This window comes from Maylandia zebra, linkage group LG11 (assembly GCF_041146795.1).
Source record: "Maylandia zebra isolate NMK-2024a linkage group LG11, Mzebra_GT3a, whole genome shotgun sequence".
Taxonomy (NCBI): Eukaryota; Metazoa; Chordata; class Actinopteri; order Cichliformes; family Cichlidae; genus Maylandia; species Maylandia zebra.
In genome coordinates, this window is record NC_135177.1 from 38,068,915 (window position 1) to 38,086,638 (window position 17,724).

A 17,724-nucleotide genomic window follows, 5' to 3' on the forward strand; every position below is an offset into this window, starting at 1 on the left:
AAAAGGCAAGTAATGAAGAAAGGAGAAGTTATATGTCAGTTTATAGTTATTAGAAGTGTAGGTGATGAACCCTTGCCTGTACGGGTTGAACTGTTGCCCGTCTGTCACCAAGTATTTTTGAACTGTATTGACGTAGGTGTGATATTTTGTCCTATAAAACCAGAACCCAATGTATTCTTGTCAGAGCAACACATTCTGTATGCTGATGGTTGGCTGTTCTCCTGTGATAATAAAACTCATCGTTTGATTGCACTTTTCCGGAGTCTCCGTCGTTTGTTGTCTGGTCTAAAGTTGATCGATCTCGCAACAACCCCTAATATTTAGTTATTTATCTTTTTTTCTTTGCTACATATTCCACATATCTTGCTTTGTATATTTAATGTCTTCAGTTTGTATCTACGATGTAAAAATGTAGTAAAAATAAAGAAAAAACATGAAATAAAAAGAGATTAATAACAAGTATGACTCAATGCAGAGAGGTCTATTAAGTCTATTAACTAGTGAGTGAAGAAGAAACACCCAATGCATCATGGGAATCCCCGGCAGCCTACATCTATTGCAGCATAACTAAGGGAGGATTCAGGGTCACCTGGTCCAGCCCTAACTATATGCTTTAGCAAAAAGGAAAGTTTGAAGCCTAATCTTGAAAGTAGAGCGTGTCATGTATCACGTATGATGTATAAGGCAGTGAGGTTCATGTGGAGTCAGCTGCAGTCAGGAGAGTCTGGTTTCTTTGACCGACCTCCTCCTGGATACTGATGCCATACCTGGAAGGCTTCCTTGGCAATAGCGTCCTCACGGTCCCCGCGGCGCCACGGCTGGCGGTGTTCAGATTTCAGGCTGTCGGCGAACACGTCGAGATAGAAAAAGACGTACTGCTCGTGAGTGAGATTTTCCCGTCTGAACTCAACCATCAACTTCCTGAAGACGTCAGGAGAACAGCAGACGAAGACCACTGAGGAGGAGAGAGAGGAAGAGTCACAGATGAAGATCAGAGTCAGCCCACGGCGCAGCACAGACCTGTGGGTCACCCCCCTCTGCCTTCATGGCTGAGCTCACCTGCTCCACACCTGTTCTAATGTTCACGCTGACAGACAAACACATCTGATTGTTTTCTTTCCTTCCTGCCTCAGTGTGAGTCAATGAGGTTTCACCTCTGCAGGGAAAACGCAGTCTGATTGGACAGTCAGCCTCCTAGTAGCTGCACTTTTGGTACTCCTACATCACCTCCATCTACAACTATCACCTTCCTCCATCACCCTCACACTTCCTGAGCTGGTGTTTCTCTAGAAAACACCCAGCACTGGTCTTCCACACACACACATATGGGCTCAAATTGTGGTCATAAATATTTTGTACTTGTAAATCAAGATTTGTATGTGTAAAAAGATTTGTGTGGACTTAGCCAAATAATCCGTGTGAAACTCTGCACTCAAGCTTCAAGTTACAAGTACGAATTTTGACCCTATTTTTCTTCCTTTTAGCTGATTGGTCAATGTCATGTCAATCACAAATGTAACTATCCAATCAGAGAACAGATGGGTTTGGCTGTTGGAGTGAGGCTTTTTTGAAGTGCAGGTCCTTAAAGGGTAATACAGTTTGAAGTTGGAGGATCTGTATATAAATGATCCCATAAGGCTCATACAAGCTAAGTATAAGCTAAGGATACAGTTGCGGTATACCAGTGTTCAGAAACACCTTTATTACTTTAGTATTACTTTAACACAAAATCAGGGTTGACCCAGGACCACTGCTATGAGTCACACTATGCAGCATGAAGGCCGTTTCACATCGGACGCGGCGTGCGCTGTGCTCACCGCTAACTAAGAGCGAACGATCCAGAATTTGTTGCGCTGGCTGCTGAGCTCTGCTTGTATATCGTTTTTTAGCGATCGCTCCAGGTGTGCTAGATGCACCTGATCCTTGTCATTTCAAAACATGTATCTCTCTGACTTTATCTCCTCTACGAGAGTTTGTGTTGTATTATGTTCAAATGTTTAATAAAAACGTATCGCTCATTCATAACGAGGAAAGCTTTGTAACTGTCCCAACTAGTGAAGAGTGCGTCGTTTCCACAACACTGCTTTCCCTCCGAGGTCGACAGCGCCTTTGAAAACACTCTGGAGGTCCCTGTGTGAACACATCAACCTATGAGAAAGAGTTTACTTGGACACACACACATGTTTTCCATCATGGTGAGGCGATAAGAGACGTGAAAGCGCATTTATCCTTCAAGGACCTGCAGCTCAAAAAAGCGCCCCTCTGACAGCGATCGTGGCTCAAGAGTTGGGAGTTCGCCTTGTAATCTGAAGGTTGCCGGTTCGAGCCCCGGCTCGGACAGTCTCGGTCGTTGTGTCCTTGGGCAAGACACTTCACCCGTTGCCTACTGGTGGTGGTCAGAGGGCCCGGTGGCGCCAGTGTCCGGCAGCCTCGCCTCTGTCAGTGCGCCCCAGGGTGGCTGTGGCTACAATGTAGCTGCCATCACCAGTGTGTGAATGTGAGGATAACTGAATGTGTAAAGCGCTTTGGGGTCCTTAGGGACTAGTAAAGCGCTATATAAATACAGGCCATTTACCATTTACCAAACCCATCTGTTCTCTGATTGGATAGTTACATTTGTGATTAACATAACATTGACCAATCAGCTGAAAGGAAGAAAAGTAGGGTCGAAATTCGTACTTCTAACTTGAAACTTGAGTGCAGTTTCACACGGATTTTTTGGCTAAGGTCAACAAACACGCTGACCAATGAAGTCCCAACGGCACTCCTTAGACTCAGGGGCGGAGCTACTGTGGTGGCATGGGGTGGCATGTGACACCCTAAAATAATGTACATAAGCTACATTTAACATTAAATATATAAATTGTAAAAATGAATGTATAACATAGCCCCACCCCTCACCCAATTAAAATGTGCCTCAGTCCATAGCATCAAAACAGCTTTCTTTCTTGTCAGTAGCAACGGACACCTATGATTGTGTCAGAGCAGATTTTGTAGATTTCAGCACAAGTGGTTGATTGTTACACTCTGGAAATGGAATGAAGGTGAGTGTTATTAACCCCAATAAATCATGAAAAACAAGGTTTACATTCTTGGTTTGATTTCTGCCATTTTGTGTAAATGTAAGTATGTAACAACTTTTATTTCTAATAAAAAGTGTAAAATGCACACAGTGGGCTTTCCTGTCAGTCCATGTCAGCAATGAGCTGCGTTCACAATGAGCAGCAGCTGTAACATGAGGGAGCAGGTAGGTAGGAGGACGCTGCAGGTGTGTTTGTGAGAACCTCTGTGAGGTCCTGAGGATGGTGGCTCAGGTGGAGCTGAAGGTTTATCAAACCACGATGGGCGTCAGGGCTCCTGACCCTGGGCTCAGGCGGGTTCGTTACCATGACCCAGGGTATGGCTCTGTGTGAGGTATGCATTCACGCCATCCATTAATCTTCTTCTGCTTGTCCGGGACCGGGTTGCGGGGGCAGCAGGCTCCAGCCCTCCCTCTCCCCAGCCACCTCCTCCAGCTTGTCTGGGGGGGACATCAAGGCGTTCCCAGGCCAGCTGAGCGATATAATCCCTCCAGCGTGTCCTGAGTCTGCCCCAGGGCCTCCTCCCAGTGGGTCATGCCTGGAACACCTCACCCCGGAGGCATCCTTGTCAGATGCCCGAACCACCTCAACTGGCTCAGTTCAATGTGGAGGAGCAGCGGCTCTACTCTGAGCCCCTCCCAGATGGCCAAACTCCTCACCCTATCTCTAAGGGAGAGACCAGCCACCCCTCGGAGGAAGCTCATTTCCACAGCTTGTATCTGCGATCTCGTTCTTTCGGTCACTACCCACAGCTCGTGACCATAGGTGAGGGTAGGGACGTAGATCGACCAGTAAATTGAGAGCTTCATTTTAAAATCAGCTCCCTCTTCACCACGACGGACCGGTGCAGCGTCTGCATCACTGCAGCAGCCGCACCAATCCGTCTGTCGATCTCCCGCTAACTTCTGCCGATGAGATTCTGAGAGCACCGATGTGAAAGCCTTCCACCACTTGGCTACGAACAGAATCGATGACAAAGGGCAGGTTGTGTAAGGGTCAAATGGCCCATAGAAGTGAGCCAGACACCACATACTCCTGAAGCACCTCCCACAAAACACACCGAGGGACACGGTCAAGTGCCTTCTCCAAGTCCACAAAACACATGTAGACTGGTTGGGCAAACTCCTGTGCACCCTCCAGTATCCTTGAGAGGGTACGTGCTGGTCCAGTGTTCCACGACAGGACGAAAACCATGCTGTTCGTCCTGTATCCGAGGCTCAAGTAAGAGAAGGACTCTCCTTTCCAGCACCCTGGCATAGACAGAGGCGGAGGAGTGTGATCCCCTGATAGTTGGAACACACCCTCCGGTCCCCCTTCTTAAAGATGGGAACCACCACCCTGGTCTGCCAATCCAGAGGTACCGTCCCTGATCTCCACGCAACATTGTAGAGGCGTGTCAACAAGGACAGCATTACAACATCCAGAGCCTTCAGGAATTCAGGGCGGACCTCGTCCACCGCGGGGCCTCAGTGACCCCAGCCCTGCATTCATGCCTACATCACAGTGGGCTGTAACAGAAACATAACCAGTTCCGCTTTCATGTGTAAAATTAATAATGCCCCTCCCCCCATCGTGATCATGACCACTCTCAGACCCACACCGTCACCCAGTGGTGTCAGCAGGTCAGCTCTGAGCACGTGCAGAGGAAGCTGCCTGCTCACGGTGAGCACGTCGCTGTGGATAAACTGACTGTTTGCGTTCTCTTCTCTAATTCACGGCTTTTCCAGGAGCGTGGATGCTGGAGCCACAGGAAGTCTCCAGCGGCACGATGACATTCCTTGACCCTCCCCCTTTGTTTCAGCCTGTAATAACCTCTGAGCAGGAAGTGACCCTGAGAGCACGAAAGCACGCAGCTGAAAGCTTTCAGAGGCCCAGCTCAGAGAAACCCAATACCTGTGTGTGTGTGTGTGTGTGTGTGTGTGTGTGTGTGTGTGTGTGTGTGTGTGTGTGTGTGTGTGAGTCTGTGTCTATGTGTGTCTGTGTGTGTGTCTGTGTCTATGTGTGTGTGTGTGTGTGTGTGTCTGTGTGTGTGTCTGTGTCTATGTGTGTCTGTGTGTCTGTGTGTGTGTGTGTCTGTGTCTATGTGTGTCTGTGTGTCTGTGTGTGTGTGTGTCTGTGTGTGTGTGTCTGTGTGTGTGTGTGTGTGTGTGTGTGTGAGTCTGTGTGTATCTGTGTCTGTGTGTGTGTGTGAGTCTGTGTGTGAGTCTGTGTGTGTGTGAGTCTGTGTGTGAGTCTGTGTGTGTGTGTGAGTCTCTGTGTGAGTCTGTGTGTGTGTGTGTGTGAGTCTGTGTCTATGTGTGTCTGTGTGTGTGTCTGTGTGTGTGTCTGTGTCTATGTGTGTCTGTGTGTGTGTGTGTCTGTGTGTCTGTGTCTATGTGTGTCTGTGTGTGTGTCTGTGTGTGTGTCTGTGTCTATGTGTGTCTGTGTCTGTGTGTGTGTGTGTGTGTGTGTGTCTGTGTGTGTGTGTCTGTGTGTGTGTCTGTGTGTGTCTGTGTGTGTGTGTGTGTGTGTGAGTCTGTGTGTATCTGTGTCTGTGTGTGTGTGTGAGTCTCTGTGTGAGTCTGTGTGTGTGTGAGTCTGTGTGTGTGTGAGTCTGTGTGTGTGTGAGTCTGTGTGTATCTGTGTCTGTGTGTGTGTGTGAGTCTCTGTGTGAGTCTGTGTGTGTGTGAGTCTGTGTGTGTGTCTGTGTGTGTGTGTGTCTGTGTGTGTCTGTGTGTGTATGTGTCTGTGTGAGTCTGTGTGTGAATCTGTGTGTGTCTGTGTGTGAGTCTGTGTGTGTCGGTGTGTGTGTGTGTGTCTGTGTGTGTCTGTGTGTGTGTGTGTGTGTGTGTGAGTCTGTGTGTGTGTGTGTGTGTATGTGTGTGTGTGTATGTGTGTGTGTGTGTGAGTGTGTGTGTGTCTGTGTGTGTGTGTGTGAGTCTGTGTGTGTGTGTGTCTGTGTATGTCTGTGTGTGTATGTGTGTGTGTGTCTGTGTGTGTGTGTATGTGTGTGTGTGTATGTGTGTATGTGTGTGTGTGTATGTGTGTGTGTGTGTGTGTGTCTGTGTGTGTGTGTGTGAGTCTGTGTGTGTGTGTGTCTGTGTATGTCTGTGTGTGTATGTGTGTGTGTGTCTGTGTGTGTATGTGTGTGTGAGTCTGTGTGTGTCTGTGTGTGTCTGTGTGAGTCTGTGTGTGAATCTGTGTGTGTCGGTGTGTGTGTGTGTCTGTGTGTGTGTGTGTGTGTGTGAGTCTGTGTGTGTGTGTGTCTGTGTATGTCTGTGTGTGAGTCTGTGTGTGTGTGTGTCTGTGTGTGTGTGTGTGTGTCTGGGTGTGTGTGTGAGTCTGTGTGTGAGTCTGTGTGTGAGTCTGTGTGTGTGTCTGTGTGTGTGTGTGTGTGTCTGGGTGTGTGTGTGTGTCTGTGTGTGTTATTGTCCTCTACCTGCAATAAAAATGCTGAACTAAAAATATCCCTGCACCTCCATCTGTGATGTGTAGATGTTCGAGAAAAGCTTTTCTTCCATGCATATTAATGCTACACACACACACAGACACACACGCTTTCACACACACACTCACACAGACACACACACGCACCCACACACACACACACACACACACACACACACAGACACACATGCTCGCACCCACACAGGGTTAAAGGTCGTTCCTGCTCAGCAATGACTGAATAAATAACTAAATTAATCATTTCCTGTGTGAAAGGAGAGCTGTTCAGTGCTCGCAGAGGGATCAGCTGGAAGTGAGGTAAATCAGCTTTCAAAATAAAAGCATCCACCCATCCATCCCTCTGTAACGTCAGAAAGACTTTCTGCAGTTCTGTGGAACAACGGCTGTTCCAGGGTCTGCAGCCTTAAAGGCCGCATTTCAAGGCCGATTACGTCACAGCAACGCGACGAAGGCTGTCCCAATTCAAAGGCTGCTCGAAATGCGGCCCTCAAATGCGTCCTTCATTTCCCTGAATTTTAAGGCTGTGGCGGTGTAGACTTCGTGGCCCAACATATCCCAGAATGCATAGCGCAGCAGTGGGTGTGGATAATTTTGTCGGAAAAAACAGCAAATGAGGGGCGGCCGAAGAGTAAACTTTAAGTAAGTACTGAATATGATGTCACTTATTTATGTGCAAATGTTTAATAATGAAGAACATTAAAACATGACTGTTGGCCACATGTCGGAAAGTCATGTGACATTAACGACGTTTGTACTAACTTGGTTTTAAAGCCTTTAAATATGCGCCGTTCAATAGCTGAGCTTAATCTGACAGAGATGTGATGATTTCATGGATATTTAAAGTCAGCACTGAGACAAATTTAGTAATGCCAACATGTTAAAAGAACAATATTTGTCTCTTATATATAACATAGTTATACATACAGTGTCAAAGGAACCTGTCTTTGAGTGAAGATTTAAGGTCAAGCTGTTAGCGTCATGGTTGCTAGGCAACCTGGGCAGCGCGACCGGGGCTAGACTGCCCATTTCACAAGCCTCGCACTTCCGGCCTTAGCGGTCTTTGAGTACGCGGCCCTTGTGGACCATTAAGGCTGCAGACCCTGAATTGGGACACAGCCAATAAGTGCTTCCTTACTGCTTCCATAGTCACCAGCAGCCAGGTGCTGCTGATGCTGATGAATGCTCCATCAGCAGGTGTGAGCACCTTTAAAAATGAGCATGTTTCTGCAGCACTGAGACGTGTTAGCACGATGCTGAGCAGTGATGTGAGGGAAGCACCTGGTGCTTTCACAGGAAAGATTATGAGACTACCTCCAAACAATCTGCAGCGAGAGCGATCCATGAAGCTCCATCTCAGACTCTACAGAAGGTTAAAGGTCATGAAAGAACATCTGAGGTTTGTAAAACTGCGTCTGAAGAAAGCAGCAGACTACAGGAACAGGCGAGAGCGTAGTGAAAATATCTGTCCAAGGCTCACAGCAGCACACTTGCTCAAATGCATGAACCATGCATGTAGAGACCATTGTTCACCTTTTCTGTGTGAACCATTCTCAACTTGTTAACTTGTCATTTCTGAGGCTGGTGGCTTGGATGAGTTTACCCTCAGCAGCAGAGGGGACTCTGGGTCTTCCTGTCCTGGGCGTCCTCATGTGAGACGGTTTCATCGTAGCGCTTGATGGATTTTGGGGAGACATTCAAAGTTTTAGCAATTTTACGGACTGACTGACCTTCAGTTCTTAAAGTAATGATGGACTGTTGTTTCTCTTAGCTGATTGGTTGTTGCCATAATATGAATTCTAACAGTTGTCAAATAGGACCGTCAGCTGTGCACCAACCTGCTTCTGCCCAACACAACTGATGGTCCCAACGGCATTAAGAAGGCAAGAAACTCCACAAATGAACCCGGACAGGCTCACCTGTGAGGTGAAACCATGTCAGGAGGCTACTTACAGGAATCTAAAATATAAAACAGATTTAGTTGTTTATATTTTTTCTTTGCTACATATTCCACATATCTTGCTTTGTATATTAGATGTCTTCAGTTTGTATCTACGATGTGAAAATGTCATAAAAATAAAGAAAAAACATGAAATAAGAAGCTGTGTTCGAACTGGTTGCATAAAATCTTCATGTTAGAGTCTGAACTCTCCTTCTGATTGGCAGAGACTACTCAGGTGACCGAGCCAATCAGCGTCCACATCAAACATAGAGCACCACGTGATGAACCTAAATTGACCAGGAAACAATCCACATCTGCAGGAGTTCAACCGTCTCTGCTTCAGAGAAGAAAACTCAGCAGGTTTCATGCTCCACCCCCTCTAACAAGGAGGAGGAGCTTAACAACGCTGTCTGAAGGGCAGCTGTGTGTTTTGACAGAGACGGGAAAAATGAGTGCACTCAGAGAAATGTTTGTGACTCCAGCTGCTCCTGCCGGCTGTCGCGGCGAGTCTTTGTGGGTTTCCACAGAAACGGCGCTCCGTTGTTTGCTGTCTGGGTCAGGAGGACGTGATGTAAGGTGTTTGTATCTGCCCGCCGACACAGTGGCTGCATTAAATAACCACAGCCTCGGGTTTTTCCTAACTGAAGGAAAACATCAGGTTAACGAGCGCTCTAAGCTCGCCATCCTGCTGATGCGTGCGGTATCCTGACCCTCCGCTCAGAGATGACGCTGCCATTTTAAATCTTTCCTGATAGCTTCACTGTGCTGCAGTCAGCTCAGAGCACAGCAGGCAGTCAGAGCTGACGTCTCCGTTTACTCAGCAGCAGAGCGCAGGCCAAGCTGCCGCCGCTTCACTAGCTCGCCGTCTGCATCTGAGCGTGACCTCGCACGCAGGAAAAGGAAGCTTCACTCGGAGGAAACGATGGAGTCAGAGCCTCATCCAGCTTCTCGTACTGGCACTGGTTTCCTTTGAGGTCAGAGGGCCGCGCTCCTCCTGTGTCAGGTTTCTGCTGCTTCCTCTTTCAGGACATGCGAAGCAGAAATCCAGGCTGCAGATGCAGACAGACACAAGCGTTCACCTCTGCACGACCTCCACGTCCACATTCGGTCTCAGGCCTAACATGTGCACGTGTGCCCGGTGTGGGTCCTGCAGCTCTTTTACTCTGCGGGCCCTGCTGTCAGTGTCACACATACCAAATCGACCCGAATCCTTTTTGAGCTTTTTATTTCTGTACTGACGAGCAAACCTGGAAGCTTCGGGGCGACCAAGCAAGCGATGGTCACAGTCAGAGGATCCCTGCAACTCTTCCAGCTGTCCCAGAATTCCCGTGCACATTTCGTTCTGGGCCCTCCAGTATCAGCTCCATCCGAACGTGAACCTTCATAAAATCAGGTCGCCGTGTCACTGGCGTTTAAACCAGGCTGAAGCTGAGACGCTCAGGAAAAGCTCCAGAGCGTTCCTCTGAGTTATGTTCGGCTGAAGGTTTTCAATTCAGTTTTATTTATACAGCGCCAAATCACAACAACAGTCACCTCAAGGTGCTTTATATTGTAAGGTAGACCCCACAATAATACATGCAGAGAAAAACCCAACAATCATATGACCCCCTATGAGCAGCACTTTGGCGACAGTAGGAAGGAAAAACTCCCTTTTAACAGGAAGAAACCTCCAACAGAACCAGGCTCAGGGAGGGGCGGGGCCATCTGCTGTGATTGGTTGGGGTGAGAGAAGGAAGACAGGATGAAGACATGCTGTGTTTGTTGCCGTTAATGCGTTCCTGAAACTTTCTCGTGTAAACAGGGTGATCCTCCATCAGCTCATCCACTCTGATCACTTCTTGTTCCTTCACACAGAGTGGAGAAGTTCCTGTTTAAAGAAAAGCGCCACTGGGGTTCACACACGGCCCAAAGTCGAGCAGACCGCAGATCACATGACCTGTCAGGTGATCAGGAGCACAGACAGAGGTCACAGCTCGACGACGGATGTCTAAAGTCACACAAGGTCAGACCTACCAGCTGTAACCACCCATCGTACTCAAGAACACCTGTGCAGGAGGGTTGAACACCAGCTTTCTGATTGGTACATGAGCCACCTGAGTTGCAGCTGCACCCACCGGTCTGAACATGCCCCTTCACAACAGTAACGACAGCAGATTGGTGGTTGGTGTCTGAACCCCCGTTGGCAGGCTGCCGGCAGGTGGTTCATCATCGTGACAGCTCAGACTGAGCCCCCCTCACAGATCTGATCGCCGATCAGCTGATTTTCCAGTGCACTCAGCTCCACGTCTGCAATCAGTTTCCAGCTCGGCGCCGTGACATCATCCAAAGCGAAGCAATAAATTTGCGGGTCGCCCCCCGCCCCCTCCCAGCCCCTCACTACTGACATTCCACCATATTAATCTTTAACCGCTGCCAGATGGACAGGAAGCAGCAGAGTGGGCTGAAGCACGGCCTCGTGGGTACGTTTGTTCAGGATGAGCTGCTTGCTTCATCACCATGGCGACGGCACACGGAGAGCATGATGTCAGAGGATGTTTGAGCTGCAGTTTGGCTTCAGTAGTCCAGAACCGCCAGAACCACGTCAGTCTGCTTCCTGCAGACATCACCAACGTAACAACGAGCTTTCACGCCGTAGGACGTTTCTCTCAGAGCGACTTTGACCAAAAACAACCGCACGCACATACAAATAAACACACTATGTATGTTATAAATTGACTGTACAGAAAAATTAATATTAAATCAACTTTGCTAAAATTATGTTGAACTGTAGTCTACTCTGGTCCCGTCCCCAGGCTAAACCCCCCAAAACGTGACCATCCAGAGTTGGGACCAGGAAGCAATTAAAAACCAGCAACAACAGTAAAGTTACAGCGGGATACAAATAACATCGGGCTGATCCTGCCACGATTTGCTCCCCCGGTTCAAATCACAGACAAACAGGATCCCACAGCTGTTTATGTTTTTGAACACATTTTCACAGAGAGGCTTTTTTTGATTTGATAGCAATGTTGAACATTATTACACAGGAAAAAACAACTGCATGTAAAATAATGACACCGTGACGCCTCTGCCTTTGTAAATGGAGGGACAGTAACTGCTGTAAAACCTGCAGACAGTCAGATTAACAGTATTTTGTCTCTATCATTCTGCAATTCATCTCATGTAAACAATAACGTGGCCACAGCGTGACGTGGAAAAAGCCACATACCTTTGACGCTGCGTGACGAACTCTGTATTCCTCGTCCACGTAAACGCAAAAAAAGGAGTTTTAAAAATCTCCGTTTTCAGTGATTCGAAACGCCGTTTACGTGGACGAAACAGCTGCGTTTTCAAAAATACCCGTGTAGGTGCGGACGCAGCGTAAAAGAGTTAGTAGTTTATTTTATTACCTGTAATTTATTGCAGTTTACTTGTATTTGCTTAATTGTTTACTAAATGTTTGAGGTGTGAAGTAAACTGCAATGGAGCAAAATATGGGCGCGTGGTTGGAGGATGTGGTTGTGCGTGCGCGCCGGGGGGCAGCATTCTTCTTGTAAAACAAAGGGGGGCCTAGCGAAAAAGTTTGGGAACCACTGGCTTAAACGGTGCGTAAAGAATGGAGAACAAACTTTGTCCAAAAACCTCTCGTGTTTTTATTTTTAGCAGTCTCTTTTTTTCTGCAAAATGAAAACCAAGTTAGCCTTTTCTGTTGATACAACACCTCCTTTGGTTGGAAGCGGTGCTTAAACAATGGAAAACACAAACTTTGTCCTAAAACCTCTCATATCTGGCTGGCCTCGTTATCAGCCGGCAGCCATTAGCATTAATGCGTCAGCAAACAGTGACGCGGTGGAATCAGCGAGTGCTGCAAAGAGCTCACGCTGAGAGCACTCGTTAGGGTTCACTTTGGTCTCCAGTGAGACTTACAAACTAGTTCCACTCTCGGCTCCTATTAGCCCGTTAGCTGCGAGGAGCTAGGAGCTCGCCCCCTTGGTGGACTGGGATAGAGGGTAGAGTGGTCGTGATCGGGAGGTCGAGGTTTCAAATCAACTGAACGGCTACCCTGAGGAACCCCTGAGCGAGGTACCGTCCCCACACACTGCTCCTCATGCGCTGCACTGGTGGCTGCCCACTGCTTCACTGGCTGAATGGGTTAAATGTAGAGGAATTTCCCTATGGGGACTAACACATACACATTATTATTATTATTAATGAGGGCAGGGCTGATGAGCTGAAGCAAGAGGTTAATCAGCTGGAGGGCTCTTCAGTCCCAGGAGCTTCTCTGCAAACTCTCAGGGCTCATCTGCACCAAAGGACCGACGCCTCTGCTCACAGGAAACTTTGAACCCATGTCTCCAACTTGTCAACTGGAGTCCAGACTGGAGCTAACTGGATGATTATTCTGCCTGCTGCTGACCGGGAACCACAGGAAGCCGTTTATGGGTTTTTATCTCAGTGAAGCCTTTCAGTGTAATCGTCCTGTTGGCTGTGCTGACAGAGACGTGCGTGGCGTTTTAACGCACAGATTATCCAGAAGCTTCCAGACACACTGTAGCCTGCAGAAGACTTATTTCCCCACCGCAAAGCTCCTGGAGTCAAACTGCAGCTCACCTGCAGCTCACACTCCTCTGAGGCTGATTCGCTGCTGTCTGATGCCGTGCCTAATAAAGAGGCTGAGCTGTACTCAGAGCAGCTTGTCTCATAGTGTTTCATTAGGGAGACAAAAGGCAGACACAAGGTAAAATTAGCCTCAGTGTGTTTGGCAGGAAATACCTACAGATCTGATAGGCGTCCGCGGCGGCCTTATAAGGCGGCAGGTTGTGACCTCTGTTAATGAATGTGCTGTCGGGAGGTTTGCTGGCTCTGTGGGAACCGGAGAGGGAAGCTGCCTGAGGCTGTTTGTTCGAGCTCTCGGCGGGTTTACACACTGATACACCTCCGCAGATAGAGGACGCTCGATTTATGACTCCATCGCTAAACTGTGGCTGAGCCGAAGGCACCACGTCTCAGGTCCCGTGCTCCCCCTCAGCTCACCCGACAGACTTTCACTCCCACAAACTCCCAGCCTCTCTGAATTATCCATCACACGCGAGTCCCAGCCTCGCCTCCTGCTCCTGCTCTGTGTGCGAACGGCTTCACGGACGCTTGAAGTCCTCGCTTTGTACTGGAGAAACTATGCTGTTATAGTTTGAAAGCAGAAATGATGAAAAGACGATCAAAGACAGCGAGCGACGCAGGAAGGTTAGAGCGCTTTGTGGATGACTAAAACCCTGAAAAGTCAGGGCCTGCAGGCAGCTCGTCTGCACCTCAGCCCGGCCGAGGCCGTGATCTCCGCTCACGGATCTCAGCTGGAGAACGGGCCGAAGCTCCGAGTGCAGGAATTTTTCTGCAGGTGTATCTGCACGGCGGCTGGGACACGAAACCCAGGTTAGAGTGTCACGAGGAAAAAACAGCCAGATGTGGGTCTACGGCGGCAAGCTGTAGCGGTTTTTCAAAATAAAAGCCCTGTGCTCCATGCAGGACTTCAGAGGCTAAAGAGAATCTGGTCAAAACCGTAAAATCATCCACATACGCAGCTTACTGAAACACAGCTTTCAGCACCAGCATCCGTACTGCCAGCTGCTGTCAGTTTATCTACACTGCAGGACGATGCTTTACTGCAGTACCGAGTCAGAATCCTTCTGTTTAGACTCTGAGGGCTCCGGCATTAAACCTGAACGCAGGTCTGATCATCTCTGACAGGAAATGACTTAACAACAGGTGTGTGTCTGCAGCTCCTCTGGCAAACCTGCCACAGCATCGCGGTCGATTCAGCTCGAGTTTCTGCCTCTGCTGCAGAGGAGGGGAGGGGGAGGGGGTAGAGGATCGCACACGCACACATCGTTTCTGTGTGTGTGTGCGTGCGTGCGTGCGTGTGTGTGTGTGTGTGTGCGTGCGTGTGTGTGTGTGTGTGTGTGCGTGCGTGTGTGTGTGTTCCTCTGAGCATGTATTCATATCTTTGTGAGGACCTGTCCCCGCGAGTTTGGAGCATGTTAGTGACAGGGTTAAGGTGGTTTGGGGTAAACGGTCAGTTACACGTCCCTACAAGTTATGAATACCTGACGTGTAGGGATGGGTATTGATAAGATTTTCACGATTCGATTCCATTTTCGATTCTCTTATCGATTCTTTTTTAAAAAGAACACTAAGGTCGATTAGCTCAGAACTTTGTTTTATATCTTCTCTTTGAACAAGGTAGAAATTTAGGAGTAACATGGCCTTACAAACCCAGCAGTGAGATCCAGCCTACGGCTCTTCAATGGGGTGTCACAGGGTCCCCAGGAAAAAACATTGTAAATGTAAAATAATAAAATAAATATTCTTCTGTAGCAATAACAAAGTGTAACATAAATTATTCTGTAGCAATTACACAAGAATATCCAGTAATGTCCCTGCCTACAATTAAACACATTCACTTACTGAAAATCATCTGCTGTGCTTGACCACAAACTGAGTCTCTGCTCGGTGACGTTCATCTATCCTGCCTGAAAGGAGACGCTACCGGCAGACTGCAGCGAGAACTGCCAGCATCTGAGCCAGACTCTGTCTCTCTCATCATGGTCACTAAATGCACAGTAATGGCAGGTTTGTAATAAGGCAGATCGCGCTAACATAATATGTTAGTTGATTATTTACCTGCCGCATTAACGGGAGAGGACGTGCAAACGTTACCGCTGCTGCTGGGTTGAGATTCACGAGTCCGGAGTGGAATTAAAAACACGACATTCATTTAAGGTCAGGTGTTTTGTGAGCAAATGCTTTTGCATATTCGTAGTGTTTCCTCCCTTCAATGAAATCTCTACTTTGCAAGTATTGCAAGTTGCCCTGTTGTCATCCGTTCTCGTAAAGTGTAACCAAACTTTTGAGCGTTTGAGCCGCCGTGTTTCCTGCCAGGTAAATGACGCTCCGCAACGTGGTGACGTCATTCGGGGCGACTGGAATCGATAAGAGAATCATTTGCAAAAATGGCAAACGATTCCTAGGAACTGAAACAGTGGGAACCGGTTCTCTACAAGAACCGGTCTTCGATACCCATCCCTACCAACGTGTGTGTGTTTGTGTAGCAGCAGGGTGATGCTGTGCACAGATAAAGGTTTCCGATTGGACAGACCGGTGCGATCTACCTGGTGCCTGCTGGTTTTTCTGGACTAACACAAGATGTTGACAAAGCTGATTTCTAGATAATTTTTGCTGCGAGGAAAACAGCGTGGTGTGGACGTCGCATAACGTCAGTTGCGAGAATCAAAGAGAAAGCACGCCACCGAAGCTCGCCACATGCTGAAAATGCCACGTCCAGGTGAGCAGCTCTCTGATTTGCTCGAGCGTGTTTGTTCACATTCAATTTTAGTTAAAACTCTGATTTGATTCAGATGACCTTAACGTACAGGTGTCATGAAGGGGGCGTCACCTACAGAGACCAGTTTGGAAGCACGTTTATTTGGCGGCCGGTCGCGGACTCACCTCGCCCGTTATCCTGGATTTTGGAGAGGATCTGGGAGTAGGTCACGGACTCCTCCATGAACACGCTTTCCTCGACGCTGATGTTGATGTTGCTCAGCTCCATGTACAGACCCTCGATGGCGAAGTAGCACGGCCGGTCATCCTTCTTGTTGTCGCTGAAGACAACCATCACCTGTTCCCGCCACCCAAAATGCTCGCAGATCCGCACTGCGAACCGCCCAAGCTTCTTGTGCGTTGGCCCCGTGTTGGTGATGGACAGGTACGTTCCGCTGGAAAATGCCACGGCCGGGGCGCCTGCCGTCACCATGGGGACGCTCCAGTGGGTGGTGAAGAGGCCGACGGGGGAGGAGCTGTAGGAGCAGCCGGGCCCGATGAACACCCACGGGTTGTAGGCGAGTTTCAGGTCCACCGCCATGAGCGGGGCGACGGACTCGGAGCACATCCCATCCTTGTCCTGGCTGTTCTTGAAGAAGTACACAAGGTGATGGTTGGGGAGGAGCGTGGGGTCGGCGTTGATGTTTCTGACGGCCCGGTCCACGGCAGGGCCGATGCGAGGCCACGCCCACGGGTATCTGGTGTTGTTTTCTGGTAAAATGACAGCCAGTGTGATGTTCTGGAGGCGTTCGTGGTCATGCTGGGTTTGACCCAGGCCGTAAGTTCGGGCCTCCGCTGGCAGGCTGAGCAGAACCGGCAGAGCCAGCAGGAGGGTGGCGCCTTCCTTCCAGCGGGCCATCCTCCACCCACAGGTGGTCCACGTCCACCGCAGCTGGGTAACCGAGCGCCGCGAGCTGCAGAGACACAACAGAGGCATTAGCCAGGCCTGAGGTGTGAAACTCGCTGTAAGCAAAGCCTAATCACATGCTGAGCACAGCGCGAGCTGCCGCCACGCCTCACCTCACTCCAACAATCTGCTCCGTCAGTCCTTAAAGGCCTCGCCGAGGCGGGGGAGACAAACTCCCTGAAGCGTTCCTGGAAGACCGTCCACCCTCTAAACAAACAAGATGAAGCCGCCGTGATGTCAGACAAATACGCGCCATCGGTCGGCCTCATGAGCGCCAGACCTGCCTGTGCTAAAGTGAGACCGCCATTGAAGCTTCATACCATAATTTATTTATACAGCACTTTAAAAACAACACATGGCTGACCAGCAGAAATAATAAAAATACAATAAATAAATAACAATAACAGTGTCAGTTACCCACTGAGTCAAAGGCCAGTGAATAAAAATGAGTTTTGCACTGATGTGCAGAGGAGGCTTCGGGGCCACAGCAGCGGACGCACGTTTCAGCCGTGATTTAGGGGCTGAGACCGTCCACTGCAGGAAAACACGCTCCTCGTCACGCCTCGTTCACACACACACACTAACACAGACTGGGGCAGCCAGGTTTCGAACCACCAACCTTCTGATCAGTGGATGCTGAACCTCCTGAGCCACAGCCGCCCCTAAAACAACCTGAACGTGGAGCAGCTCAGGGCGTCAGACACACTGTGGATGGGGGTGGATGTGGGTGATGGGTTCGTGCTTGTCTCCCAGTGCAGCTTTCAGCACAGAGGCAGGCTCAGAGGTGCCACTCTGCCACGCCAGTTGCTCATCCTGCATCTGTGACCGTGTGCACACGGGATCACCTGCGGGCACGTTGGCACTAACGGGCTTCCATACACGCCGTGCCTGAAAGCGTCTGCGCCCGCGGACCGCAGCTGTCCGTCCTCGGGCTTCCTGAACTTTGCCCCCGGAGGAAAAGTGTGTCTCCAAACTTTAACGCTGTAAAAACACGTTCAGAG

The 17,724-nt window shown here is 49.0% G+C and overlaps 1 protein-coding gene across 3 annotated transcripts in view; it reads right to left on the reverse strand.

Moving 5' to 3' along the window:
- Positions 1-17,724, reverse strand: part of LOC143421198 (atrial natriuretic peptide receptor 1-like) — a 60,564-nt gene that overhangs the window by 42,674 nt on the left and 166 nt on the right. The window contains exons 1-4 of one of the 3 annotated variants that reach the window (XM_076890398.1): positions 17,343-17,713; positions 16,837-16,930; positions 15,943-16,730; positions 768-955 (exon numbers count right to left, since the gene is read on the reverse strand). In XM_076890398.1, coding sequence (XP_076746513.1) covers positions 768-955; positions 15,943-16,675 — 921 coding nt within the window. In that variant the 5' untranslated portion in view covers positions 16,676-16,730; positions 16,837-16,930; positions 17,343-17,713. Of the gene's footprint in view, positions 1-767; positions 956-15,942; positions 16,787-16,836; positions 16,931-17,342; positions 17,714-17,724 lie in introns of those variants that run through there. The other 2 variants (XM_076890397.1, XM_076890396.1) reach the window with 2 other exon arrangements.